The 27,858-nt window shown below is 60.7% G+C and overlaps 1 protein-coding gene across 6 annotated transcripts in view; it reads right to left on the reverse strand.

Annotated features, from left to right (window-relative positions):
- The window catches only part of LOC133344707 (catenin delta-2-like), a 59,177-nt gene that overhangs the window by 29,440 nt on the left and 1,879 nt on the right, over nucleotides 1–27,858 (reverse strand). For 3 of the 6 annotated variants that reach the window (XM_061554782.1, XM_061554778.1, XM_061554780.1), the window contains exons 2-5: nucleotides 25,691–25,838; nucleotides 15,197–15,309; nucleotides 3,882–3,916; nucleotides 472–782 (exon numbers count right to left, since the gene is read on the reverse strand). In XM_061554782.1, coding sequence (XP_061410766.1) covers nucleotides 472–782; nucleotides 3,882–3,916; nucleotides 15,197–15,309; nucleotides 25,691–25,831 — 600 coding nt within the window. In that variant the 5' untranslated portion in view covers nucleotides 25,832–25,838. Of the gene's footprint in view, nucleotides 1–471; nucleotides 783–3,881; nucleotides 3,917–15,196; nucleotides 15,310–15,722; nucleotides 15,825–25,690; nucleotides 25,839–26,255; nucleotides 26,291–27,858 lie in introns of those variants that run through there. The other 3 variants (XM_061554781.1, XM_061554779.1, XM_061554784.1) reach the window with 3 other exon arrangements.

The following is a 27,858-nucleotide window of genomic DNA, read 5'->3' on the forward strand; positions in this document are numbered from 1 at the left end:
GACGAACATGTGCGTGCCACACACTGTAGACGTGCGCGCGCGGAATTGTAAATGTATACACATTGTACACACACACACAAAGACACGCTCTGTCTGACGCATACAGTACCATGTACTCGCTCACACACTCCCGTGACACACACACACTGCCGTGACACACACACACTGTCGTGACACACACACACACACACTGCCGTGACACACACACACACACACACTGCCGTGACACACACACTGCCATGACACACACACACTGCCGTGACACACACACACACTGCCGTGACACACACACTGCCATGACACGCACACACACATCACCGCGACGTCACAAGGCAGCGAGCGCCGCACGCGAACGCTGCTGTGCGCGTGCGACCCCCCCGCCCCCCTCGATGCCCGAGCCCCCCTCCTCCCATCGCCGTGTTTGGGGCCCAGGAGTTGGGGGGGGGGAGGCGCGCGGTGGGTGCAGGGGACCTGGCTCAGTCTCCAGCCGCTCCCGGGACTCGAGGCGGAGGAAGGCGGCGCTGGGACGTCCCCGGCATCCGCAGTCGCCGCCTCCTGGGACTCGGGGCTTTCCCGTCGCTCGGCGCCGCCCCCCGACACCCACGCGGCTCCCTCCTCCGCGCCCCCAGGGCTGCTGCTGCCGCCGCTGTTGTGCTGAAATGCCCCCAGGGCGCCCAGGGACTGCGGGTCGCGCCGAGGGGGCGGCGCCGGGGGCTCCGAGTCGCCCTCGTCTCCCGCGGAGGGGCTGATCACGGGGAACGCAGCGGCAGCCGCAGCGGCTGCTGGGGCCCACACGGAGAAGCCGGCCACAGGAGCACGTGGAGATGAGAGACCCCCCCCCCCCCCGTTGTTCGCTGTATAATATGGCTGAACAATTTGGGGAAAATATCTAATTGCGATTTTTCTGACAGATATTGCGATTTGATTTGCGATAAAAAATGTTTTAAGTCAAGCTTCATTTCAATATTGACTGTGTATTAGATTTAAAATGTGTGATGGAGCATTACCACATGATACCATAAAATATGAACTGCTCTATATATTCTAATGCAAGGATGAGAACTTAAAAGATATGAACTGCTTCCACCATGTATTTATTAACATGTTTTAATTGAAACATAAACAATTGTTAAGTTAAATAAAGTTAAAATTTAACAATTCCAATAAGAAAGTAATAGGCCTTTTCAAATTGCAAAAAATCGCAGCCTTTGCGATTTGATAATCGCATTGTTTCAAATAGCGATTTCGATTTAAAATCGATTAATCGATCAGCCCTACTGTATAATGAGTTTCAGGTTGATGTTCTATTACTGTGTGAGCATGGTGTGGTGTTGGTTTTGAGGTTGTGTGAGGTTGGTGTGAGGTTGGTGTGAGGTTGGTGTGAGGTTGGTGTGAGATTGGTGTGAGGTTGGTGTGAGGTTGGTGTGAGGTTGGTGTGAGGTTGGTGTGAGGTTGTGTGAGGTTGGTGTGAGGTTGGTGTGAGGTTGGTGTGAGGTTGGTGTGAGGTTGGTGTGAGGTTGGTGTGAGGTTGGTGTGAGGTTGGTGTAGGTTGGTGTGAGGTTGGTGTGAGGTTGGTGTGAGGTTTGGTGTGAGGTTGGTGTGAGGTTGGTGTGAGGTTGGGGGTGTGAGTTGGTGTGAGGTTGGTGTGAGGTTGGTGTGAGGTTGGTGTGAGGTTGTGTGAGGTTGGGTGGGTTGAGTGGTGGGTGTGAGGGTGTGTGAGGTTGGTGTGAGGTTGGTGTGAGGTTGGTGTGAGGGTTGGTGTGAGGTTGGTGTGAGGTTGGTGTGAGGTTGGTGTGAGGTTGGTGGTTAGGTTGGTGTGAGGTTGGTGTGAGGTTGGTGTGAGGTTGGTGTGATGTTTGTGAGGTTGGTGGTGAGGTTGGTGTGAGTGTGTAGGGTGTGTGAGGTTGGTGTGAGGTTGGGGTGAGGTTGTGTGAGGTGGTGTTGAGGTTGGGTGAGGTTGGTGGTGAGGTTGTGTGTGAGGGTTGGTGTGATGTTGGTGTGAGGTTGGTGGTGAGGTTGGTGTGAGGTTGGTGTGAGGTTGGTGTGAGTGTGTGAGGTTGTGGAGGTTGGTGTGAGGGTTGGTGGTGAGGTTGGTGTGAGGTTGGTGTGGAGGTTGGTTGTGATGTTGGTGTGAGGTTGGTGTGAGGTTGGTGTGAGGTTGGTGTGAGGTTGGTGTGAGGTTGGTGTGAGGTTGGTGTGAGGTTGGTGTGAGGTTGTGTGAGGTTGGTGTGAGGTTGTGTGAGGTTGGTGTGAGGTTGGTGTGAGGTTGGTGTGAGGTTGGTGTGAGGTTGGTGTGAGGTTGGTGTGAGGTTGGTGTGAGGTTGGTGTGAGGTTGGGTGAGGTGGTGTGGGTGGTGAGGTTGGTGTGAGGTTGGTGTGAGGTTGGTGTGAGGTTGGTGTGAGGTGGTGTGAGGTTGGTGTGGGTTGGTGTGAGGTTGGTGTGAGGTTGGTGTGAGGTTGGTGTGAGGTTGGTGTGAGGTTGGTGTGAGGTTGTGTGGTTGGTGTGAGGTTGGTGTGAGGTTGGTGTGAGGTTGGTGTGAGGTTGGTGTGAGGTTGGTGTGAGGTTGGTGTGAGGTTGGTGTGAGGTTGGTGTGAGGTTGGTGTGAGGTTGGTGTGAGGTTGGTGTGAGGTTGGTGTGAGGTTGGTGTGAGGTTGGTGTGAGGTTGGTGTGAGGTTGGTGTGAGGTTGGTGTGAGGTTGGTGTGAGGTTGGTGTGAGGTTGGTGTGAGGTTGGTGTGAGGTTGGTGTGAGGTTGGTGTGAGGTTGGTGTGAGGTTGGTGTGAGGTGGTGTGAGGTTGGTGTGAGGTTGGTGTGAGGTTGGTGTGAGGTTGGTGTGAGGTTGGTGTGAGGTTGGTGTGAGGTTGGTGTGAGGTTGGTGTGAGGTTGGTGTGAGGTTGGTGTGAGGTTGGGTGAGGTTGGTGTGAGGTTGGTGTGAGGTTGGTGTGAGGTTGGTGTGAGGTTGGTGTTGAGGTTGGTGTGAGGTTGGTGTGAGGTTGGTGTGAGGTTGGTGTGAGGTTGGTGTGAGGTTGGTGTGAGGTTGGTGTGAGGTTGGTGTGAGGTTGGTGTGAGGTTGGTGTGAGGTTGGTGTGAGGTTGGTGTGAGGTTGGTGTGAGGTTGGTGTGAGGTTGGTGTGAGGTTGGTGTGAGGTTGGTGTGAGGTTGGTGTGAGGTTGGTGTGAGGTTGGTGTGAGGTTGGTGTGAGGTTGGTGTGGGGTGAGGTTGGTGTGAGGTTGGTGTGAGGTTGGTGTGAGGTTGTGTGAGGTTGGTGTGAGGTTGGTGAGGTTGGTGTGAGGTGGTGTGAGGTGGTGTGAGGTTGGGTGAGGTGGTGTGAGGTTGGTGTGAGGTTGGTGTGAGGTTGGTGGAGGTGGTGTGAGGTTGGTGTGAGGTTGGGTGAGGTTGGTGTGAGGTTGTGTGAGGTTGTGTGAGGTTGTGTGAGGTTGGTGTGAGGTTGGTGTGAGGTTGGTGTGAGGTTGGTGTGAGGTTGGTGTGAGGTTGGTGTGTGAGGTTGGTGTGAGGTTTGGTGTGAGGTTGGTGTGAGGTTGGTGTGAGGTTGGTGTGAGGTTGGTGTGAGTTGGTGTGAGGTTGGTGTGAGGTTGGTGTGAGGTTGGTGTGAGGTTGGGTGTGGAGGTGTGTGGGTTGGTGTGAGGTTGGTGTGAGGGTGGTGAGGTTGGTGGTGAGGTTGGTGTGAGGTTAGGTTGAGGTTGGTGTGAGGTTGGTGTGAGGTTGGTGTGAGGTTGGTGTGAGGTTGGTGTGAGGTTGGTGTGAGGTTGGTGTGAGGTTGGTGTGAGGTTGGTGTGAGGTTGGTGTGAGGTTGGTGTGAGGTTGGTGTGAGGTTGGTGTGAGGTTGGTGTGAGGTTGGTGTGAGGTTGGTGTGAGGTCGTCACCTGAAGGTTGCCAGTGGAAAGGATCCTCAGCAGAGCTGTGGAGAGAAGGGTGGGGGGGAGGGTGCATTTCACTTTCGCCATCAATCTCGATCCGCGGGGAGGCTCAGAGACACCGAGGTGAGATGAATGATGCACGCATGAGCGAAAGCACGTGGGGTCGCTGTAAATCGCCTCACTCGCGTGAGTTTAGAATTCAAATCAGCGCCGCTGCCTTCGCGCCTGCCATAGACTCTTCAGTTTCACCGAAAGTAGCTCAGCCCAGCCCAGGGAAGATGAGCGAGGGAGTTCTGATTTCTCCCGCCGACGGGTCGAGGAGACGTCGCACACAGCAGGCGTTAGCTATCGAGTGCGCAGGCGGTGCAACTGCACACGGGGCTCACGGAGCAGAATATCTCAGGCGCCAGGATGCGAAGAGCGGAACAATTGTCGGTCTCCGCATGTTTTATTCACGAGAGCGGAGCGCGCAGCTGGCTAGCGGGGGGCTGGGGGGGGGGGGGCAGGCGAGTCCCGTCTCGCCCCGCGTCCCCGACTCGGGCCGAGCCACGCGCGCGTGCAGCCGCTGACTTCATCATCGTAGCCGCCGCCACCGTGAGCCGCGGCCATCACCAAGATCATCGCGAAGCCGACACCGCCCCTACTTCCCGTGGCTGTCTCTCCACAAGAAAAATGTAAACAAATAAAAACTCTTTTTTGACACATCCCATCAGCCACACGGCCTTCCATCTGGGAGAGCATCATGTCCAACAGAGTTGGTTTGACAGGAGCAAATTCTGGACCGGTTTCGACAGTCAGTGTCTCATCAGCAGTCAGGCGTACTTGAACCACTGCTGGTGAACTGCCAGATGATTATAGGTGAAGTGTTGTTGAAGACGCGTGGACAACGGGGTAAGGCACACGTATTTATTTACACAAAGGGCTTACAGTACTAGAGGGATGTATCGGCCCCCTCACCCGTACAACTGGGAATTCACCCCTAGCTAGCCTTCCTAGCTGAGTCCTCCGCTAACGGGCTAGGGGAGGCTGTCTGGCGGACGGTACCCGGAATCCCAGAGGTCTGACTCTGGTTCCGGGACCACGCCACTGGCTCCAGCCTGCACTGCCCTTACAAGGGCGGCGTCCCAGGGGGAGTCCAGGGCCTATCTGGCTGGTCTTCTCTCTTCTCTTAACTACTCTAAGACTGAGCCCCGAGCTCTCTGGCTCAACCCTTTTTATACCCCGTTAGAGGATCGAAACCCCCCTCACGCCGTCCAGTACGGACGTCGTTGCGGGCACCACCCCGTGTGCTCACGGAGACCCCGCCCACTGTGTCTGTTTTCCATTAGCCCCTATGTAAACAGCCCTACACAAACAGACCCTCTGTAACAGCCCTACATCACCCCCCCCTGTACAGCTCGCAGCCGTCCCGGCTGCAACAACTTTCAATAAAGGTTATTCAACCCCTGGATCCCCGCGTGTGCCTTAAAAAAACGTTTTGAACGCTAACTTGAAGGAACCAACAGTAACAACAACAACAACGACAATGACAACAACAAAACCCTCAACCCTGAAAGGGAACAATCCGACGCACCCCCCCCCGAATAAATACGGATACCGTAAGAACGAGCTATATACAATATGTAGCGAAGCCACAATGCACACCAATGGGCAGGGGACACCCCCCCCCCCACACAACACAATGAACACAACATATATATACAAATCTTGCGGTTCCTCAACAGTCTGCGCATTTTTGCGCGTGTCCTTGCGGTTTCACAACAGTTTGCGCATTTTTGCGCGTGTCCTTGCGGCGGGCCCCTCACACGGGGGAACCCCGGGTGGCGGACCGTCAGGTGGCAATCGTCCGTCCGGGAGCGGGGCCTCCTCTGATGCCTCGTGACTGTTGGTATCCCCAGAAGGGGTGGTCGGGCGTGAGCCCGTCAGTCTCGATGAACCTGGAGGTGGCACGGCCGGCAAGGCATTAGGTGAGCGCAGTGGGGACGGACCTAGTGAGTCGGTCGACCCCCCACACGTCTGGCCACGCATGTGTGAAGTGGGTTTGTGTGCCGCGACGAAAGGTTTCAACCGAGAGGGGTGCACGAACCATCGCCGCTTCCCCCAACGAATGCGCACGCACTGTGGTCGCAGGACCTCGACCACTTCCACAGGCCCCCGCCACGGTCGCGCCAGCTTTGGGGAGGTAGCCAGGGGTACTTGGGGACAGTGCAACCATGCCCTGTCCCCCGGTTTCCACTGTATGACATGCGCTCGACCCAACCTGAGGCGCTCGTTCGCCTTTTGACGGAGGTCCGAGTTTAACCTCGCAGCATCCCGTGCCTCTGTTAACTTAGCCAAATTAAATTTGACGTGGTCAGCCAATTTTGTTTTACCTTGCAGGTCGGGGATCTGCAGCTGGGCGCGAACAGGCGGGTCGGGTTCGCGACCGTACATAAGGTAAAAGGGGGAAAACCCCGTAGCCGCATGGGGTGCCATCCGATATGCCGCCAAGACCCCCTGAATATGCAGGTCCCAATCAGTCTGGGAATCTGAGACCTGCTGTGCCATCATTGACGAAATGGTGCGATGCAGGCGCTCGACCATTCCGTCAGTCTGTGGGTGATACGGGGAGGTCCGAATTTTCTTTGTGCCTAAGAGGTCACAGACTTGTTTAAGTAATTTGCTGGAAAAATTTTTACCCTGGTCGGTCAGCAGCCGTTCCGGGGCACCTTTGTCCAGGACGTATCCCTGAACAAAGGCGTCCACGATGGCTGCTGCCGACTGGTTGGCAAGGGGCCAGGCCATGGGCCAGCGCGTAAAATACTCGACACCTGTCAGCAAATACTTATTGCCCCTGGGGGTGGCGGGAAATGGGCCCAAGATGTCCAGTGCGACCAGCTCATTTATCCTGGACACCTTGATCGATTGTAAAGGCGGGTTAGACTCCCGCGCCGGCGGTTTCCGCTGCGCACACCGCGGGCATGAACTCAGAAGATCCCCCACATCCTTTGTCATACCAGGCCAAAAAAAATCTAGCTGTATTAGTGCGAGGGTCTTTAGAGTCCCCAGATGTAACAGGCGCTCATGCGCGGCCCACACCACTTTGCCTCGCAACTCCGAAGGGACGACCAGCCGATGTCGCTGTGATTTTGCGTCCCAGTGCATGAGCAGACCCTGTACCATTTCCCATGCACCCGAATCACCTTTCACCCGGCCAGCACCCCCGACGCGACGACGCCACCCGAGGAGGGAGGTGTCCTCCATTTGGAGGCGCCCCCACTCAGTGACGGGCAACCCCAACAGGGAATCCCTTCCCTGTTGTTCGATAGAATTATCAGCCTGTGGCTCGTCATCGTCGGTGGCTGCCAGGATCGGGACCGATGCGTCCCCTGAAGGTCTGCAACGTCCCGACCCCAGGAGGCATGCACATTCCGAGGCGGTTGGCATGCGTGACAGAGCGTCCGCGTTGGTATGGCGAACGCCCTTACGGTAAGTGGTCTCAAAATCAAAATCCTGGAGAACCTCCAACCATCGAGACAACTGTCCCGATGGTTGTTGAACTCGCAGGGCATACTGTAGTGCCGCATGATCTGTGCGGACGGTGAAATGCCGACCGTACAGATATGGGCGGTATTGTTGGATGAAAAAAACAATTGCCAACAGTTCTCTACGGGTAACACAATATCTCTGCTCCGCAGGAGACAACACCCGACTACCGTATGCGACCACCCGTTCAACGCCATCAACCACCTGGGAAAGCACACCCCCAATACCCGTGTTGCTCGCATCGGTGTCGAGCAAAAAGGGTTTCGAAAAATCAGGGTAGATCAAGGGAGGGGCTTTCACCAGGGCGTCCCGAAGGGAGCGGAACGCAGCCTCCTCCTCTTGACCCCAGTGGAAACGAACCCCTTTAGATGTTAGAGCGTGCAGGGGTTTTGCAATTGTTGCAAAATCAGCAACAAACCGTCGATAATACGACGCGAACCCAATAAAACTCCTGACCTCTCCCACTGTAGTGGGAGTCGGCCAGGAGCTGACACACTGCGTTTTGGCGGGATCGGTAGCAATACCCGAGCGTCCCACGATGTGCCCCAAATAACGCACCGAATCACGCAACAAATGGCATTTTTGGGGCTTAAATTTCAAATTAGCAGCCCGCATCTTTAGGAAAACTGCCCGCAACCTCTGGAGATGGTCATCAAAAGTTTTACTAAAGACGATAACGTCATCCAAATAAATGAGGCACGACTCCCATTGCAGTCCAGCCAAAACCAATTCCATCAAACGCTGGAAAGTTGCCGGCGCTGAGTGCAAGCCCATCGGCAACCTGTTGAATTGAAACAAGCCGTGCGGTGTACGAAAAGCAGTTTTAGGCTTAGACTCATCATCCAGAGGAAGCTGCCAGAATCCCGAAAGTAAATCGAGTGTGGAAAAGAATCGCGCTCCCGCCAAAGCGTCAAGCGATTCATCCATCCGAGGGAGCGGGTATGCGTCGGCAACCGAAATTTTATTAAGACGCCGGAAGTCAACGCAAAACCGCAACGAACCGTCCTGCTTTTTAACCAGGACGATCGGCGCTCCCCAAGGGCTGGTGGAAGGAGAAATGATGTCCGCGGCTAACATGTCATCAACAGCCGATTTGACATGTTCCTTTTCGGCGGGACTCAACCGAAACGGATTTTGGCGAATTGGCGCGCTGTCACCCGTGTCAATATGGTGACGCAGCAAGTGAGTGCAGCCCAAATCATATTTATCTCGACTAAAAACGTCGGAAAATTCTCGCAATAGCGTTTTAAGTTGTTGACGCTCTGAATCGGACAGGTCCGTCGATCCCGCACAAAGCGCCTCGAGCCACCCTTCATCGCTGTCCGAACGTGGTCGCGACGCAGGGACAGTGTTGACGGAATTTACGGCGGGCTCCTCACACGGCACCGGCGTTGCGTGAGCAAGCACGGTCCCCTGTGGGAGCACCACCGTCTGCGAGCCCACGTTTAGGACCGCGATGAAGGGTTCACTATCCCCTCTCACTATGGTCTGGGCCGGTAGTAAATCAGGTCCACTAACCCCGGCCCTAGACGGTCCCAACAGTACCCCTTGCGCCCCGGCACCCTTAACGAGGGGCCGCCGAAGCTTCAAGGGCACCAACATTTTCGTTCCCGGAGGAACGCGTACCGTTCTCTCCACGAACGCCGGCACCGTCGCGAACGCCGTCCGAGTCGCAACTGGTGATGGCAGGAACGCCATGCGTCTGCCCGATGGAAGCTCTATGCACCCCTGGTCGATCAAAATTACAATCGGCATTTTGGCCAGGAAGTCCGTCCCCAGCAGGCACGGAACCGCCAGTGAGGACGAAACAAAAATCGGCCCAGACAATTTAATTTCCCCAATACAAATTTGGGCACGAATTTGTCCGATGATGCCAAGTGAGCCCCCGTTAGCCGCATAGAATGGTACGTTAACAGGCATCAAAGGACGGCTCCGGACAGGGAGAATATTGTAAATTAATTCCGAAATAATAGTCGCCGATGCCCCCGTATCGACCAGGATGCGCACTTCCACCCCGTCGATATATCCTACAACGGCCGACGACCCCGACGATGCGGCAACCACACGATCGGCCAGCACGGACCACTGGCCGGGTTCGATATGGGTACCCGGAGTGGTGCGTGATGGTGCGATGGTGCGTGATACCGGCCCCCCTCTCGTCGCGGTGTTTGAGTGCGTGACGGGTGTGTGTGTGGGCCAAACGTGTGGGGTGCCGCGACTCGCCGGTTTTTGACGGTGGAGCTTGGGATGAGGCCCGTCGTCCCGGTGAGGTGTCGTCCCGCGCTGACGAGGAGAGCGGCACCCCGAGGCGACGTGGCCCCGGACGCCGCAGTTATAACACCGCGGGAGCGATGTCGGAGGTGACGAGTGGTCGGAACGGCCTGACCCGTCCTGGCCCGGCCGTGCACTCGTCGCCTGTTGCCGTCGGTGGTCGACGGCGTAGAGTTCCTCCATCGGAAGGGTGGCTGCAGCCACCGCACGCCCCGCCGATGCCCTGCTGGCTTTGCGTCGAAGCGACAGGAGGTTTGCGTGGAGGAGCCGCGCCGCCTGGAGCGATGTCATTTCCGCGTCCTCCTGTGCGACGACAGCGATGTCTAGATCGTCGGCCAGGAGGAGTATCTTCTCCGTTACCATAGCGTCGATGCCGTCGTCATCCATCCGGGGGAAGGCCGACTTGGCCATCGCCAGGAGGCTCGTTCGGTACGCTAGGGGCGACTCCTTCTCTCCCCGCTTGCGGTCGTAGAACTCTTGTCTGCATTCCGCCGACGGTCCGTAGACCCCTCCCAGCAGCTGCAGCGCCATCGGTAACGTGGAGCGCCTTTCCTTGGGTGCCGATGTTAGGGCGGCAAGCGCGTCGCCGTCCAGGAGCGCCGGCAGGGCGCTGAGAGCTTTTTCGTCCGTCCATTTAGCCATCTCCTGGTGGGCGAGGAAGCGTCTTTGAAAGCCGCTCCAGTCGCCCTCTGCGCCCACGAATTCTTTAAGCGGGGGCAGCCTTTGGTGTAGCGCAGCGGCTGCCGTGGAGTCCCGTGGACTGCTGCCTCCCCGACTCGGCTGCGTCTCGGCGCGAATGGCAGATGGCATCGCCTGTCGCAGCTTTGATGACGCGCCCTCCTCCGTCGTTGATGCAGCAGCCCCAGCGCGGCCGATGTCGGACCCCAGGTTGAGGTTGGCCACGCCCCTAGCGGTCGCTGTGTCGATGGCGGGAATTTCAAAATTTAAATCTTCAGAAATGGCGGGAAGACGCTCCACACGCCGGTTCCTCTCGCCCCGCGGTGGACCACCAGCCGCCAGCCGTGTGATGTCCCCCAGCGCAGCGGCAGCGGCGTAGAGCAGTTCCGCCAGCCTCTCATGAGCCAGCCTCAGGTCGTCTCCCCGCTGCTCCTCTTCATGGCGATGCTCCGGTAAGCCCGCATCCGGCCCCGGCTGCACGTCGTCTAGTAGAGCCATCTCGGGCTCGGCAATTTCGGCGGCGTCCTCCGCCCGCTGTTCCCTGGCTCGAGCTGTTTGGCGCGTGTCCATGTTCTTGGTACTTCTGACGCCAGATGAAGTGTTGTTGAAGACGCGTGGACAACGGGGTAAGGCACACGTATTTATTTACACAAAGGGCTTACAGTACTAGAGGGATGTATCGGCCCCCTCACCCGTACAACTGGGAATTCACCCCTAGCTAGCCTTCCTAGCTGAGTCCTCCGCTAACGGGCTAGGGGAGGCTGTCTGGCCCGACACTGGTTAGTCGGGCTACGGTACCCGGAATCCCAGAGGTCTGACTCTGGTTCCGGGACCACGCCACTGGCTCCAGCCTGCACTGCCCTTACAAGGGCGGCGTCCCAGGGGGAGTCCAGGGCCTATCTGGCTGGTCTTCTCTCTTCTCTTAACTACTCTAAGACTGAGCCCCGAGCTCTCTGGCTCAACCCTTTTTATACCCCGTTAGAGGATCGAAACCCCCCTCACGCCGTCCAGTACGGACGTCGTTGCGGGCACCACCCCGTGTGCTCACGGAGACCCCGCCCACTGTGTCTGTTTTCCATTAGCCCCTATGTAAACAGCCCTACACAAACAGACCCTCTGTAACAGCCCTACATAGGCAATGACTCTCGGTGTGCTGGTTCAACGCAACACTATAACTCTCAACAAATCAAAAGTCTAAACGAATACAATCTTGCAAGCTTAAATCTAATCATCTGCGTCGTGGCGAATCAAAGTGACAAATGCGAATTAACCACCGTGTAAAATAGCAACAGGCAAGGTTCTGTTCCACGGAGCCACGCACAGCAGGCACGCGATGTCCATCGCCTTCGGTCGCGCAGGGTCAAGGGGTCATTGTCCCCCAGCAGCTCGTGGCCTACGCACGCAGACCACGCCAAGGTGGAGACTTTCCAGGTCTCATCAACAGCGGCGTGGCTGCCCGTTACCTCGCGTTGTGTTTATTGATCGCGCGCTGTACCAAGCGTCTGCTGTTAGGGGGGCATGGGGCTGCACGTGGCCTCGTGCATCAGACCTGCAGCTCACGCACACGTCGCGGGCTCGATGTGGAGCTCATTATACGAGGCTGTGTGTGGTGAACTGCTGAGTGGTGAGTGGTGAGCTGGTGAGTGGTGAGCTGCTGAGTGATGAGTGGTGAGCTGGTAAGTGGGTGAGTGGTGAGTGGGTGAGTGGTGAGTGGCTGTGTGGTGAGCTGCTGAGTGGTGAGTGGTGAGCTGGTGAGTGGCTGAGTGGTGAGTGGTGAGCTGGTGAGTGGCTGAGTGGTGAGTGGTGAGTAGGTGAGTGGTGAGTAGTGAGCTGCTGAGTGGTGAGGTAGAGAGTGGTGAGCTGCTGAGTGGGTGACTAGTGAGTGGTGTGTGGTGAGCTGGTGTGTGGGTGAGTGGTGAGTGGGTGAGTGGTGAGGTAGAGAGTGGTGAGCTGCTGAGTGGTGAGTGGTGAGCTGCTGAGTGGTGAGGGGGTGAGTGGGTGAGTGGTGAGTGGTGAGTGGTGAGGGGGTGAGTGGGTGAGTGGTGAGTGGTGAGTGGTGAGCTGCTGTGTGGTGAGTGGTGAGGTAGAGAGTGGTGAGCTGCTGAGTGGTGAGTGGTGAGTGGTGAGTGGTGAGCTGCTGAGTGGTGAGTGGGTGAGTGGTGAGCTGCTGAGTGGTGTGTTCTGAGTGGCAGAGTGGTGAGTGGTGAGTGCTGATGGTGAGTGGGTGAGTAGTGCGTGGTGAGCAGTGAGTGGTGAGCTGCTGAGTGGAGAGTGGTGAGTGCTGAGTGGTGAGTGGGTGAGTTGGGCGCGGTGAGTGGTGGTGGTGAGTTGGGAGCGGTGAGTGGTGAGCTGCTGAGTGGTGAGTGAGTGAGTGGTGAGTGGTGTGTGGTGAGTGGTGAGGTAGAGAGTGGTGAGCTGCTGAGTGGTGAGTGAGTGGTGAGTGGTGTGTGGTGAGTGGTGAGGTAGAGAGTGGTGAGCTGCTGAGTGGTGAGTGGTGAGTGGTGTGTGGTGAGTGGTGAGGTAGAGAGTAGTGAGGTAGAGAGTGGTGAGCTGCTGAGTGGGTGAGTGGTGAGGTAGAGAGTGGTGAGCTGCTGAGTGGGTGAGTGGGTGAGTGGTGAGTGGTGAGTGGTGAGGTAGAGAGTGGTGAGTGGTGTGTGGTGAGTGGTGAGGTAGAGAGTGGTGAGCTGCTGAGTGGTGAGTGGTGGTGGTGAGTGGTGAGCTGCTGAGTGGTGAGTGGGTGAGGGGTGAGTAGTGAGTGGTGAGTGGTGAATGGAGAGTGGTGAGTGCTGAGTGGTGAGTGGGTGAGTTGGGCGCGGTGAGTGGTGGTGGTGAGCGGTGAGTGGTGAGCTGCTGAGTGGTGAGTGGGTGAGTGGCGAGTGGTGAGTGGTGAGGTAGAGAGTGGTGAGCTGCTGAGTGGTGAGTGGTGAGGTAGAGAGTGGTGAGCTGCTGAGTGGTGAGTGGTGTGTGGTGAGTGGTGAGGTAGAGAGTGGTGAGTGGGTGAGTGGTGAGCTGGTGAGTGGGTGAGTGGGTGAGTGGTGTGTGGTGAGTGGTGAGGTAGAGAGTGGTGAGCTGCTGAGTGGTGAGTGGGTGAGTAGTGCGTGGTGAGTGGTGAGTGGTGAGGTAGAGAGTGGTGAGCTGCTGAGTGGTGAGTGGTGTGTGGTGAGTGGTGAGGTAGAGAGTGGTGAGTGGGTGAGTGGTGAGGTAGAGAGTGGTGAGTGGGTGAGTGGTGTGTGGTGAGTGGTGAGGTAGAGAGTGGTGATCTGCTGAGTGGTGAGTGGTGTGTGGTGAGTGGTGAGTGGTGAGGTAGAGAGTGGTGAGCTGCTGAGTGGTGAGTGGTGTGTGGTGAGTGGTGAGGTAGAGAATGGTGAGTGGGTGAGTGGTGAGGTAGAGAGTGGTGAGTGGGTGAGTGGTGTGTGGTGAGTGGTGAGGTAGAGAGTTGTGAGCTGCTGAGTGGTGAGCTGCTGAGTGGTGAGTGGTGAGTGGTGAGTGGTGTGTGGTGAGTGGTGAGGTAGAGAGTGGTGAGCTGCTGAGTGGTGAGTGGTGAGTGGTGAGTGGGTGAGTGGTGAGGTAGAGAGTGGTGTGTGGTGAGTGGTGAGCTGCTGAGTGGTGAGTGGGTGAGTGGGTGAGTGGTGAGTGGGTGAGTGGTGAGGTAGAGAGTGGTGAGCTGCTGAGTGCTGAGTGGTGAGTGGGTGAGTGGTGAGTGGTGAGTGGGTGAGTGGTGAGTGGGTGAGTGGGTGAGTGGTGAGCTGCTGAGTGGTGAGTGGGTGAGTGGTGAGTGGTGAGGTAGAGAGTGGTGTGTGGTGAGTGGTGAGGGGTGAGTGGGTGAGTGGGTGAGTGGTGAGCTGGTGAGTGGGTGAGTGGGTGAGTGGTGAGTGGTGAGTGGTGAGGTAGAGAGTGGTGAGCTGCTGAGTGGTGAGTGGCTGAGTAGTGAGTGGTGAGTGCTGAGGGGAGAGTGGTGAGTGGTGAGTGCTGAGTGGTGAGTGGGTGAGTTGGGCGCGGTGAGTGGTGGTGGTGAGTGGTGGTGGTGAGTGGTGGTGGTGAGTGGTGAGCGGTGAGTGGTGAGCTGCTGAGTGGTGAGTGGTGAGCTGCTGAGTGGTGAGTGGGCGCGTGGTGCGTGGTGAGTGGTGAGCTGCTGAGTGGTGAGTGGTGAGTGGGTGAGTGGTGCGTGGTGAGTGGTGAGTGCGTGAGTGGTGCGTGGTGAGTGGTGAGTGGTGAGCTGCTGAGTGGTGAGTGGTGAGTGGGTGAGTGGTGAGTGGTGAGTGGTGCGTGGTGAGTGGTGAGTGGTGGGTGGTGAGGGTGAGTGGTGGTAGTGAGCTGCTGAGTGGTGAATGGTGAGTGGTGAGCTGCTGACTGGTGAGTAGGTGAGTAGTGCGTGGTGAGTGGTGGTGGTGAGTGGTGAGCTGCTGAGTGGTGAGTGCTGAGTGGCTGATTGCTGAGTGGTGAGTGGGTGAGTGGTGCGTGGTGAGTGGTGAGTGGTGGGTGGTGAGGGTGAGTGGTGGTGGTGAGCTGCTGAGTGGTGAGTGGCTGAGTGCTGAGTGGTGAGTGGGTGAGTAGTGCATGGTGAGCGGTGAGTGGTGAGCTGCTGAGTGGTGAGTGGTGAGCGGTGAGTGGTGAGCTGCTGAGTGGTGAGTAGTGAGTGCTGAGTGGTGAGTGGGTGAGTGGTGAGTGGTGAGCGGTGAGTGGTGAGCTGCTCAGTGGTGAGTGGTGAGTGGGTGAGTGGGTGAGTGGTGCGTGGTGAGTGGTGGGTGGTGAGGGTGAGTGGTGAGTGGTGGTAGTGAGTGCTGAGTGCTGAATGGTGAGTGGTGAGCTGCTGAGTGGTGAGTGCTGCCCCTGCCCCCACCCCTCACCTGACGCTGCTCGCGCTGCCGGCCTCCGAGTCGAGGCGGCAGCGCTGCAGCTGCGACGCGACGCTGTGGTGCTCCGCCTCCAGCTCGCGCGTCAGCCGCTCGAACTGCAGCTCCTGCAGAGGCGCACGCACAAAGTCAAAGATCCCCCGTATAGCCTTGCAACAGACCGTAGGGGCAAGTGCTGTCAGCGAACATCTACGAAGGCCGGCACGGCACACGAGTGGGTGGGTGGCTAATACCACGCACGGCCGCCTTTGTCTTCCGAGTGGTCGATGTTTATACATCGCAGCAGGTACTCATTTGAGGCCGAGTCGACCTAGGGGAGGCCCAGGGACCGGTTCAGATAATCGTCACTGGCGTTGTCCGTGAGCGGGACTCAAACTTGGGAAGCCGGGTTCGTAGCGCAGCGCGCTAACCGCTCCACCACCGCTCCCACACAAATATACGAACACGCACGGCCGTCCACACGGCACCGAGACGACTTGAGACAGGCGACGCGCAGCGAGCGCCATCAGCCTCCCCGCACCAGCTGAGCTGCGACCCCCGGGGCGCCGACACCGAGGTCCCAGGTCGCCACCTCAACCCGGGCCACGTCGAGCCCGGACCCCATAAAGCTGCGTCCCAAGCCCCCCCCTCCACCCCCATCTCGGAGATTTCCGCGGCTCGCAAGGCAGAGGGGGTCGCGCGGCGCCCCTCGGTCTCACGCAATCTCACGGCCACGGGAGGGGGACGGGGGCGGGCTGGGTCGAGTGCGAACTCTTCCACCCCCCCCCCCTCCCCCGTGCCGGAGATTACCGCTCGTTCTCTATGCAAATTAACCAGGGGACGCTCGCATTTACATATCGCTTACACTGAGTGCGACTGCAATTCGTCTCGCGTCCCCCTTCCCTCTCCCTCGCCTCCCTCTCTGGCTGTGCGAGCGGCGCGGATGGGGCGCGGCGCCCGCGGGCTCAGCGCGCCGCGTTCCCTGGGAAATGGAGCCGGGGCCCCCCTCGCCGTTTGCTCCCCGCGACTGCCACGCGCGTCGCCTGGCAGGTGGCGGGGAGCGCGCGGCGCTTCGCCGGCAGCAGCAGCAGCATCGTCATCAGCAGCAGCAGAGATCATTAAACATTGATGCTAGAGCGGCCCGTGGCGTCAGCTTTTATCCGATAACCACAATTAGCGCGCACTCACGCACGCACCACTGTCGCTCCATTCCATTCACAAGGCGTTCCACTCCGTGCTTCACAGGGGCACGGCTGCTCCGCGCCGCCAGCAGCGTTCCTCATGCCCCTCATCGCCACGCGGCGGCATTTCGCACTCGCATTAGGCCCTGCCCCGTGGCACCACGTCTCGTCCCCGCGTCCCCCGCTCTCCGTGTGGCTCGCGGTTCGAGCGAATCGCCACGTCGTCCATCAGAGGGCCGCCGCGGCCTCAGAAAATCACGCATCGAACGTCCCAGCGCACCGCTCTCCCCCCGCTCCTCTGCGTTCACTCAGCGCATAGCCCAGTGGCGGCTCGCGGCTCCAGGTTGAGGAGGCCACACATTTCTGGCGGGTTTGTCCAGTCTCGGGTGATAACGCGTGCAAGTGGATTCGTGGAGTATCTGGAATGCGATGGCTGCCGCTTCATCATCAGCGGGTTGCCGCCTTGCGGGCGCATGCAGTGACGCACCAATCACCATCACTCTCTTCTTGCCTTCGCGTTCCCACCATTAATCAGTCCGCCTGCACGCGTCACACGAAAGCCCCGAGGTGGAGTTTCACACCTTCTCGGTCTCGTCGCTGCCACTGAACTCCTGAACACATCGATGACGAGGGAGCAGGGGGGGGGGGCAGCGCAGAGGGGAAGGGAGTTGGGTTGACCCTGCGGCTGGGCGCGTGTGCTACAAGTGTGGAGAGATGAGGAGGCGCCCGGCCTCTCCGCGTCCCCAGAAACCTCGCTCAGTTCCCAGCTCGCGAAGGCGGCCCGGCTCCCCTACAGGCCAGAGACACTCGCCGGGTTTAAGCCACGAGAGGACCCAGGAGATCCACACTGCCTCTTAAGCATCTTTGCAGCACGACGCGAGTCAAATTAAAATGTTTGCACCAAAGGCGATCGTTCTTAAGCCAGCGCCGAGCCGTGGCCACGCTGCGCCTGGCACCGATTCCAGTGGTGCTCGGGTGCGTATCCGTGCCCCCGCCCCACCTCTCTGTGCTGCCCAGACTCGCTACTCCGCTTGAAATGCACCCAGCGCGGCAGCTGCAGTGATCGTCTCGAGCCACCAGTCTCTATAAGAGCCAGACATCTGGATTAGAGTCAGGAGTCTAAACAATTCTGCCTTTAACGGAATGAAACCGTTCTTCATTCGAAATTTTTTCATGACACGAGAGAACAGCGCGATTCGTGTGGCGTGCGTCCCACCTCGTCCCAGCATCGCACGCGGCACGGGGATTGTGCCGTTGGAGTGTGGAAGCGACAGGAGGAGGCCACGGGCTCCACATCGGCGTGGAGGCGTTGGGTCGGGTCCTCACCCACAGCCTTCACTCCCCGCTGCGCACAGTGCTCGGGGCTGGTCTCCGCGTCTCGCCTTTATTTGCGGCCCCAGCTATTGCTCGAGCCCTGGTCGTCCGCGCCGAGTCCGCACCCCGTGTGCCCGCCGGGCTCCCGTGGGATCGAGCGCCTCCACTCATCACGCGCGGCTCGGGCGGCGAGGTCACGAGTAATGGTCGTGACCCCGCACTTCCCCCTTGAGACCGAATCCGGCACTGGGCTATGGTCGCGCCACCACCACGCGCGCTCTCGTGCGAGTGCGGAGATTTATTTGAATCGGGATTGAAGCGACGCGAATCGCCGAGGGATGCATTCCCGAAGTGACTTGTTTAAGCAAAGGGGAGTATCCGCGCCACCGCGCGATCGATGCGCAGGGAGGAGGCATGCGATCGATACAGCTCCACGGGTCCACGGCCCAGAGGTCTCAAGGTCTCACGTCGGCCTCGCTCTCGACGCAACCTCCGGTCTTTTATGGCTCCGAACGCGGCAGAAATGTATAAGTCGGGGCGCCGAGCAGCAGAGTCACACGCCGGGCTCGTAAGGCGACCCTCAGCCGTGCGCTGTGCGTGCCCGTATCGCCTGCACGGGGGTGCGGATCATCCCGTCTCGCTCACCCACGATTACGCCGAGTCGCCGCCGACGAGGCGATCGCGTTACGCGGCGAGCGAGGAGTCCAGCTGCTCCGCGTCTCTGCCGTCCTCGTGAATAATCCACGGCAGTAAAATCCCGCGGGAGAGAGCCCGCCCATCCCCCGGATTACGCGAGGCTTTGGGACGCGGCGCGCACGGTCGCTGCGTGGCACTCGCAGCGCAGAGCGCGGAGAGTCTAGAGGAGACCACAGGCGTGGCTCCCAGCACTGCCCGTGCGTCCACTCTGCAACACGAACCTTGCCCCCTTAGCCATGCCCATCGGTCCCCTTAGTTTCCAGACGGGCCCCACGGTAGCTCCTGTCACTCTCTCCGGCGGGAGCGCTCCACGACGGAACATGCGTGGAGGCGTCTTGGCCTCCTCCTCTAATCCAGCACCTCACGCAAGGCAACTCCATCATCTCCTTCCCAGGCAGGGCAGTCGCGTGCCCTCCAGCGGAACATTGAATAATTGATGAACTTTTTTGTAAGATGATGTGTGACCGCGACAGAGGCACGCGAGGCTCCGTCCACTGGTTCGTGCGCTCAGTCCCCCGCGAGTCCCGGACACACCGCGGCGATGTGACGCGGTGCTGCACGCACCTGCCAATGCAGGGGTTTGCATTGGCAGATTTGGCCAATTACAATTTTTTGCAGTGTGGGTCCAAAGCCGCCATTCGTGAATGCCTGCAATGGGGCAGCACTCAAAAGGTCCAAACAGACGAGCTTACGAACCCCACTTGCCGTTCTGCTATTCTTGACCACCTCGCAGTGCAGCCGGATTCGGAGTTTTAAACATTTGTGTGACCCGCCAACCCTTGCATCCATAGCGCTTGCTCACAAGTGCGGTTCACAATGGCCAAGACAGTGGCTGCTGTCAGCCCTGAGCAGACACGCGGCGCGGCAATGCCCGCTTGCGCGTCGCGCTGTCCACGCGCCTCTCGGCAGCGTCACTATCTTGGCGGTAGCAGCGTGCAGCCTGAGGCCGGCACGACGCCTGCAGCCTGCACGCCGTGCCACTGATGCCGCTGCTGCTGCTGATGGTGATGAATGCGGCTTCGCGAGTCTGTCGCCGATCACGTGACCGTGACCCGAGCGTCGAGTGACGGAGCCGCGTGGGTTCCCCGGGGGCAGCGGGGAGCGGTCACTCTCCCACACACTGTGACGCACGCACACACGTGTACACACAGACAAAGATCCCCGTGTAGCCTTCACATGCTGCTGGGGACAAGTGCCGTTAGCGAGCAGCTAAGAAGGCGGGCATTGTCCACGAGGGGGGTGGGTGGCCAACACCATGCCCGGCCGCCTTTGTCTCCCCAGTGGCAATGTTTAAACACCACACCAGGTACTCATGTGAGCCTGAGTCGACCTAGGGGAGGCTCAGGACCGGTTCAGATAATCGTCACTGGTGTTGGTCGTGAGCGGAATTCGAACTCGCCGCTTTCGTGGCGCAGCGCGCGAACCGCTACCCTACTGTCCCCACACACGCACGCACACACACGCACACATTTCCACACACACAGGCACACACACACACACACTTCCACACACACAAGCACGCGCACACACACTTACGCACGCACACACACACGCACTTCCACATGCACTTCCACACACGCACACACACACACTTCTACACACACACACGCGCACATACACACACACTCACTTCCACACGCACACGCACGCACACACGCACACACGCACGCACACACGCACACACACACACTTCCACACACGCGAGCACGAGGCGAGGAACGGTGGTGGAGAAGTTTCCTCACCGCGCTACGATCCCAGCTACCTCTCATCAACTCGTTCTGACCATCTTTGGTGAAGTATGGTCAAACATGCCCCCCCCAAGACCGACACAACGATGGGAGACCTTCGTCCTGCAGTGGATAGATAATGTACGAAAACAGTACGATTATTATATTACAATAACGGCAAATATAGAGATACAAAGACAAAAACAACCCGTAACAAACTGTTTGTGTAAGCGCGATCAGCGAGCGCCTATTAAGGCGAGCACGTCGCTGGCAGGGGGCCCACAGCTGCCGTGGACTGCCAAGTGGCCGCGGTGTTTACACTCCGCGCCAGCGACTCGTGTAAGGCGACGCACGGGGAGGGGTGCTGGAGGGAATGGGGGCGGGTTGGGGGCCTGCGGTGGCAGGGGGGGGGCTCGTGCATCGTTAATTGCTCGCGCTGCGTACGCGGCGAGAAACGCGCTCACATCCATCCCGCGTGTCGCGCGCCGCGCCTGATAAGGAGTCGCGGCGTTCCATCGCCGCACGCGACGAATCCACCGCGCGCCGCGGCGGCTTCTCGTTCCACATCGGGTGGCCATTGCGAGCGGCGCCGCTTGTGATAGGGGGCGCTGAGCGCGTTCTTAACACGCACCCTCGCTCGCCCTCGCTCGCCCTCGCTCGCCCTCGCTCGCCCTCGCTCGCCCTCGCTCGCCCTCGCTCGCCCTCGCTCGCCCTCGCTCGCCCTCGCTCGCCCTCGCTCGCCCTCGCTCGCCCTCGCTCGCCCTCGCTCGCCCTCGCTCGCCCTCGCTCGCCCTCGCTCGCCCTCGCTCGCCCTCGCTCGCCCTCGCTCGCCCTCGCTCGCCCTCGCTCGCCCTCGCTCGCCCTCGCTCGCCCTCGCTCGCCCTCGCTCGCCCTCGCTCGCCCTCGCTCGCCCTCGCTCGCCCTCGCTCGCCCTCGCTCGCCCTCGCTCGCCCTCGCTCGCCCTCGCTCGCCCTCGCTCGCCCTCGCTCGCCCTCGCTCGCCCTCGCTCGCCCTCGCCCTCGCTCGCCCTCGCTCGCCTTCGCCCTCGCTCGCCCTCGCCCTCGCTCGCCCTCGCTCGCCCTCACCCTCGCTCGCCCTCGCTCGCCCTCGCTCGCCCTCGCTCGCCCTCACCCTCGCTCGCCCTCGCTCACCCTCGCTCGCCCTCGCTCGCCCTCGCTCGCCCTCGCTCGCCCTCGCTCGCCCTCACCCTCGCTCGCCCTCGCTCGCCCTCACCCTCGCTCGCCCTCGCTCGCCCTCGCTCACCCTCGCTCGCCCTCGCTCACCCTCGCTCGCCCTCGCCCTCGCTCGCCCTCACCCTCGCTCGCCCTCGCTCGCCCTCACCCTCGCTCGCCCTCACCCTCGCTCGCCCTCGCTCGCCCTCGCTCGCCCTCACCCTCGCTCGCCCTCACCCTCGCTCGTCCTCACCCTCGCTCGTCCTCGCCCTCGCTCGCCCTCGCTCGCCCTCGCTCGTCCTCGCTCGTCCTCGCTCGTCCTCGCCCTCGCTCACCCTCACCCTCGCTCGTCCTCACCCTCGCTCGTCCTCACCCTCGCTCGTCCTAACCCTCGCTCGTCCTCACCCTCGCTCGCCCTCGCTCGCCCTCGCTCGCCCTCACCCTCGCTCGCCCTCACCCTCGCTCGCCCTCACCCTCGCTCGCCCTCACCCTCGCTCGCCCTCGCTCGCCCTCGCTCGCCCTCACCCTCGCTCGCCCTCACCCTCGCTCGTCCTCACCCTCGCTCGTCCTCGCCCTCGCTCGCCCTCGCTCGCCCTCGCTCGTCCTCGCTCGTCCTCGCTCGTCCTCGCCCTCGCTCACCCTCACCCTCGCTCGTCCTCACCCTCGCTCGTCCTCACCCTCGCTCGTCCTAACCCTCGCTCGTCCTCACCCTCGCTCGCCCTCGCTCGCCCTCGCTCGCCCTCACCCTCGCTCACCCTCACCCTCGCTCACCCTCGCTCACCCTCGCTCGTCGTCGCTCGTCCTCACACCGACCCACATCGCGGTCCCCGGACACTCACAGCCCAGACTCGAGGGCTGTGACGTCACATATGTCTCTCCCACGACGAGGGTCGATGTTGAGGGGCAGGAGGAGGAGGGGGGCACGATCTCCGAGGGAGCCGGGTGAACGGGGGACGGTCCCGGGCAACGAAGTGAGCGCGTCGATTACGTCACCGGCTACCCCGCCCCCCACGCCGCGACTCGAGACGCTCACGGAGCCCCGTGAACTGAGATCGTGACAACCGCGGCGACTCACGTCTGTCACCAAGCACACACATTTGACTGTTGTCGAACCCGCGTGTTAGACCAATGCCCTGTGCAGACGATGGGAAGAACGGCCATAGAGACGGAGACAGAGATAGAGAAGCAGAGGCATAGACACACAGCGAGACAGACTCGGGATACGGGAGAGAGACGATTACATAGGCGCAGAGAAGGGGGAAAGGAGAGGCACGATACAGACAAGCAGAGAGAGGCACAGAGGCAGAGAGACAGACAGACACAATGACAGGGGAAGACGCGGGTAGAATATGGGGGTGATGGAGTACTGTGTTGGGAGTTCGGCGCACGAGTCATCTGGCACTTGCGTGAGAAAGGGTCTTGGGTATCGCGGAATGCGTCCAGCAGCCTCGACTCTGGTGGCTCCGATCTGCGGTTGCGAATCACTACTCTGGGAGACAATCCACAACCCGAGCCCTAATCCTAAATCTCGCGCATCCACCCCAACACTTCTCCGCTCACCCCCACCCCCTAACCTGTCCCCACGTGCGGCCATCGCGCTCATTCACTCGCCTCGCACCGAGGCGCGTGAGCCCCAATCCACAATTGCGCTTGGAGGCAGCAGTGACTTTCGGGGCAGCAGCGAATTCTCACCGCAGCGCAACTCCGAGCCGGGCTGCTGCACGCAGCTGGGGACTTCTGGCAGCGAGGGTCGCGGTGCGTGTAAGGGCCCAGTGGCTCGGCAACCAAAATGACAAGGAGATTAAAAACATTCGAAACAAAACAAGAGCCGTCAGTGCACCACGTGAGTACACACGTTACGTCACGAGGCGGTCCGTAAAGAGCCACGGCGTGCGGCTCCGGAGCCACAGGTTGCCGAGCCGCTGGCGTGGAGCGACTGGGGCTCCCTGGTGTGACTGGGGCTCCCTGGTGTGGCTGGGGCTCCCTGGTGTGACTGGGGCTCCCTGGTGTGACTGGGGCTCCCTGGTGTGGCTGGGGCTCCCTGGTGTGGCTGGGGCTCCCTGGTGTGGCTGGGGCTCCCTGGTGTGGCTGGGGCTCCCTGGTGTGACTGGGGCTCCCTGGTGTGACTGGGGCTCTCTGGTGTGGCTGGGGCTCCCTGGTGTGACTGGGGCTCCCTGGTGTGGCTGGGGCTCCCTGGTGTGACTGGGGCTCCCTGGTGTGGTGTGACTGGGGCTCCCTGGTGTGGTATGACTGGGGCTCCCTGGTGTGGTGTGACTGGGGCTCCCTGGTGTAGAGCGACTGGGGCTCCCTGGTGTGACTGGGGCTCCCTGGTGTGGTGTGACTGGGGCTCCCTGGTGTGGTGTGACTGGGGCTCCCTGGTGTGGCTGGGGCTCCCTGGTGTGGAGCGACTGGGGCTCCCTGGTGTGGTGTGACTGGGGCTCCCTGGTGTGGTGTGACTGGGGCTCCCTGGTGTGGTGTGACTGGGGCTCCCTGTGTGACTGGGGCTCCCTGGTGTGGGGCGACTGGGGCTCCCTGGTGTGGAGCGACTGGGGCTCCCTGGCGTGGAGCGACTGGGGCTCCCTGGTGTGGTGTGACTGGGCCTCCCTGGTGTGGTGTGACTGGGGCTCCCTGGTGTGGTGTGACTGGGGCTCCCTGGTGTGGAGCGACTGGGGCTCCCTGGTGTGACTGGGGCTCCCTGGTGTGACTGGGGCTCCCTGGTGTGGAGCGACTGGGGCTCCCTGGTGTGACTGGGGCTCCCTGGTGTGGTGTGACTGGGGCTCCCTGGTGTGGTGTGACTGGGGCTCCCTGGTGTGACTGGGGCTCCCTGGTGTGACTGGGGCTCCCTGGTGTGGAGCGACTGGGGCTCCCTGGTGTGACTGGGGCTCCCTGGTGTGACTGGGGCTCCCTGGTGTGGAGCGACTGGGGCTCCCTGGTGTGACTGGGGCTCCCTGGTGTGACTGGGGCTCCCTGGTGTGGAGCGACTGGGGCTCCCTGGTGTGACTGGGGCTCCCTGGTGTGACTGGGGCTCCCTGGTGTGGTGTGACTGGGGCTCCCTGGTGTGACTGGGGCTCCCTGGTGTGACTGGGGCTCCCTGGTGTGGAGCGACTGGGGCTCCCTAGTGTGGTGTGACTGGGGCTCCCTGGTGTGGTGTGACTGGGGCTCCCTGGTGTGGTGTGACTGGGGCTCCCTGGTGTGGAGCGACTGGGGCTCCCTGGTGTGACTGGGGCTCCCTGGTGTGGAGCGACTGGGGCTCCCTAGTGTGGTGTGACTGGGGCTCTCTGGTGTGGTGTGACTGGGGCTCCCTGGTGTGGTGTGACTGGAGCTCCCTGGTGTGGTGTGACTGGGGCTCCCTGGTGTGGTGTGACTGGGGCTCCCTGGTGTGGTGTGACTGGAGCTCCCTAGTGTGGTGTGACTGGGGCTCCCTGGTGTGGTGTGACTGGGGCTCTCTGGTGTGGTGTGACTGGGGCTCTCTGGTGTGGTGTGACTGGGGCTCTCTGGTGTGGTGTGACTGGGGCTCTCTGGTGTGGTGTGACTGGGGCTCCCTGGTGTGGTGTGACTGGGGCTCCCTAGTGTGGTGTGACTGGGGCTCTCTGGTGTGGTGTGACTGGGGCTCCCTGGTGTGGTGTGACTGGAGCTCCCTGGTGTGACTGGGGCTCCCTGGTGTGGAGCGACTGGGGCTCCCTAGTGTGGTGTGACTGGGGCTCTCTGGTGTGGTGTGACTGGGGCTCCCTAGTGTGACTGGGGCTCTCTGGTGTGATGTGACTGGGGCTCTCTAGTGTGGTGTGACTGGGGCTCCCTAGTGTGACTGGGGCTCTCTGGTGTGATGTGACTGGGGCTCCCTGGTGTGGTGTGACTGGGGCTCCCTAGTGTAGTGTGACTGGGGCTCCCTAGTGTGACTGGGGCTCTCTGGTGCGGAGCGACTGGGGCTCCCTGGTGTGGAGCGACTGGGGCTCCCTGGTGTGACTGGGGCTCTCTGGTGCGGAGCGACTGGGGCTCCCTGGTGTGACTGGGGCTCTCTGGTGTGGTGTGACTGGGGCTCCCTGGTGTGACTGGGGCTCTCTGGTGCGGAGCGACTGGGGCTCGTGTCTGGGCTGACGAGGCGAAGCCACGACGACGACGCGCGGCGTCGAGAGACGGGGTCGGGTCGGACACCCACCAGTCTCTCTCGCGCCTTCACGAACTCTTCCGACTCTCTACACTGACACTCAAAAGACTCCCTGGATCATCGACGGGCGCGCCAGAACGCGGAGTCGCTCGCGACATCACCGTCCCGTCCCCGTTGCCGCCCGCTCTGGTGCCAACGCGACCCGCGCCGCTGGCGGGGCCGGTTTCGTGTGCGTTGGCGAGGGGGCGGAGGGGGGGTTCAGTGAGGCGAGGGAGTCGTGTGCCGCGAGCAGGTGGCGGTGCGAAGGTTCTTGCCTGCTCCTTGACGGACGCCAAGATGAGCGAGGCTCGGGCCGTCTCCTGCGCGCTGTCTCTTGGCGGTCTCCGCGCCACCCCTGGGCAGTTGTTCACGCCGACTCCTGGCTCCGCCGCCCTCGGGACCTCCTCCGTGGCCATGTCTGCTCTGCGCACGGGGCGAGACGGAGCTGCCCTCAGGGGCCACATTGGGCGCAGCGGTCTCGCTCTGGCGTCGTCAAACGAAGCCGAAGCGAGGCTCCGTGCAGAGTCCCGGGCACACGAGGATCCGGAGCGGCACGGAGAGCGTCTTCACGTGGAGACCTCGCGCGAAGAAGAAGACAGCCGAGTCAAACGCCGCGAGAAACGGCGGCAGCGGCGGCGGCCACGACGCCCCCGCGACTCGCAACCCTCGCTCCCACAAGGCGACATGGCGAGAGGCCGGCACATAGAGAGAGAGAGAGCAGCGGTGAGAGAGACAGAGAGACACGGACACACAACAACAATGAGAGACAGAGACACACGAAGAGAGGGAGACAGAGAGACAGAGCGACCCCTGCAATCCTCCATCCTGGATCTGACCTACCGGAGACTCCACGGAAGATGTGGACACTTTCTCCACAAATGGACAATTTAACGAGAGTCCAGTTTGTGACCGTGGTGGTGCGACGTCTCAGACCGTGCAAGGTGTCGTGGACGACTGCCCCAATCGGACCACTCAACGGCGATCTGAAACAAATACACGCGGCTACTCCTGACGCAGTCGGATGGATATCAAATCTCAATTTGTAATCTTTTGCATTCCCCAAAATTCGTATGCAAATGCCACACGAAATAAGAAGAGCAACAGTGAGAGAGGCGGGTAGACTGAGACACATACACAGATCAACAGTGACGGAGGGAGAGAGAGATGGAGCACGAGAGACCGAGAGCGGCGTCTCAGAGCCCGCACCACCTGAGACACGGAGGAGCTTCGCCTCCGCGACTCCACGGACCGCGGCGCCCCCAGTCCAGGGCCCCGCTCCTGCCCCGCAGCTCTCGCGTGTGGAGGCTGCGTCACTCGCTAGAATACCAATTACAGCAGGGCCCATTCACAAGGAGCGAGGGCCGTTCCGTGACGGAGCGCCGCCTCCATGTTCGCCAAGGGGTTGTGGTGGGGGGGGCAGGGGACGCGGCGACGTTTGACGGCGGCGGAAAGGAGCGCGACTCGCGTGGTGAAGGCGCGGGGAGGGCGAGGGGGGGGAGCCAGCGAGAGGCAGTCCCCGAGGGTTTCCATGTTCATCGCGCCGTCGGGTTGCGTTTGCGCGTTTAAAATCGTGCAGAAGAGGGAGGATGGAGGAGATGGCTGCGGGGGGGGGGGGGGGCACGCCGACGTCTCTGGAGCCGCTCTCTCCACGCCGCTCCCTCCCCACTCCGCGGCTTTCGTTCCCGACTCGTGGAATCTCTTGCCCTTGCGACCCCTCCTCTTTCACGCTTTGCCTTCCCCCCCACTTCCCCGCGGCTCCCGCCTCCCTCCTCCCCTCATTCGCATTCCGGATGCTCCCGCGCTCTGCTCCCCCCATTCAGGGAGCCGCGCTCGTGCCATTAACGTCTCCGTGAAATGCGGCACCGAACATTCCCCACGCTAATTAGAGCGCTCGCGGAGCCGGAGCCCGGTCGCTTCCTCCTCGCGTCGTTACTCCCGCACGTTTTCGCCGAAAATAACGGAGAGAAACACATTTAACAATAAAAGTTGCATCTCCTCTCGCGTGGCGCGTCTGATGTGCGGCTTCAAAGCGCCCCCGGGGCCACGGCGCGCGACACGGCGCGAACCGCTTCAACCCCGGATTCGTATCCACGCCGCCTGAGACGAAACCCCGCGAATATCCTTCGCCCCCTCCCCTTCATCCTTCCCCGGGCTCTGCACTGCTCCGCTGCATCTGACGATGGAGTCTGAGAACCCGGCCGCTCCCGCCTCCCGCCCTTAATAACGCGCTGTGTGATGGCTGAAGGAGCCGGGTGCGACTTCTGACACGAGCGCGCGCGAGGGGTCAGGCCTATTTACTGAGCGTCAGTTACAGAGGAGGGGAGAGGGGGTGTGGGGGGGTGTAAGTGTGGGGGGGGGGCGCCCCCAACTCGAGAGCAATAGCCAAGTCCGCGCCTCCGAGACAGGCATGAAGGTCGAGGTGAAGGCGCGATCATTCGCGAGA

The sequence above is a fragment of the Lethenteron reissneri genome, chromosome 20 (assembly GCF_015708825.2).
Source record: "Lethenteron reissneri isolate LAM-NWPU_2019-01 chromosome 20, ASM1570882v1, whole genome shotgun sequence".
In the NCBI taxonomy this organism is placed as follows: Eukaryota; Metazoa; Chordata; class Hyperoartia; order Petromyzontiformes; family Petromyzontidae; genus Lethenteron; species Lethenteron reissneri.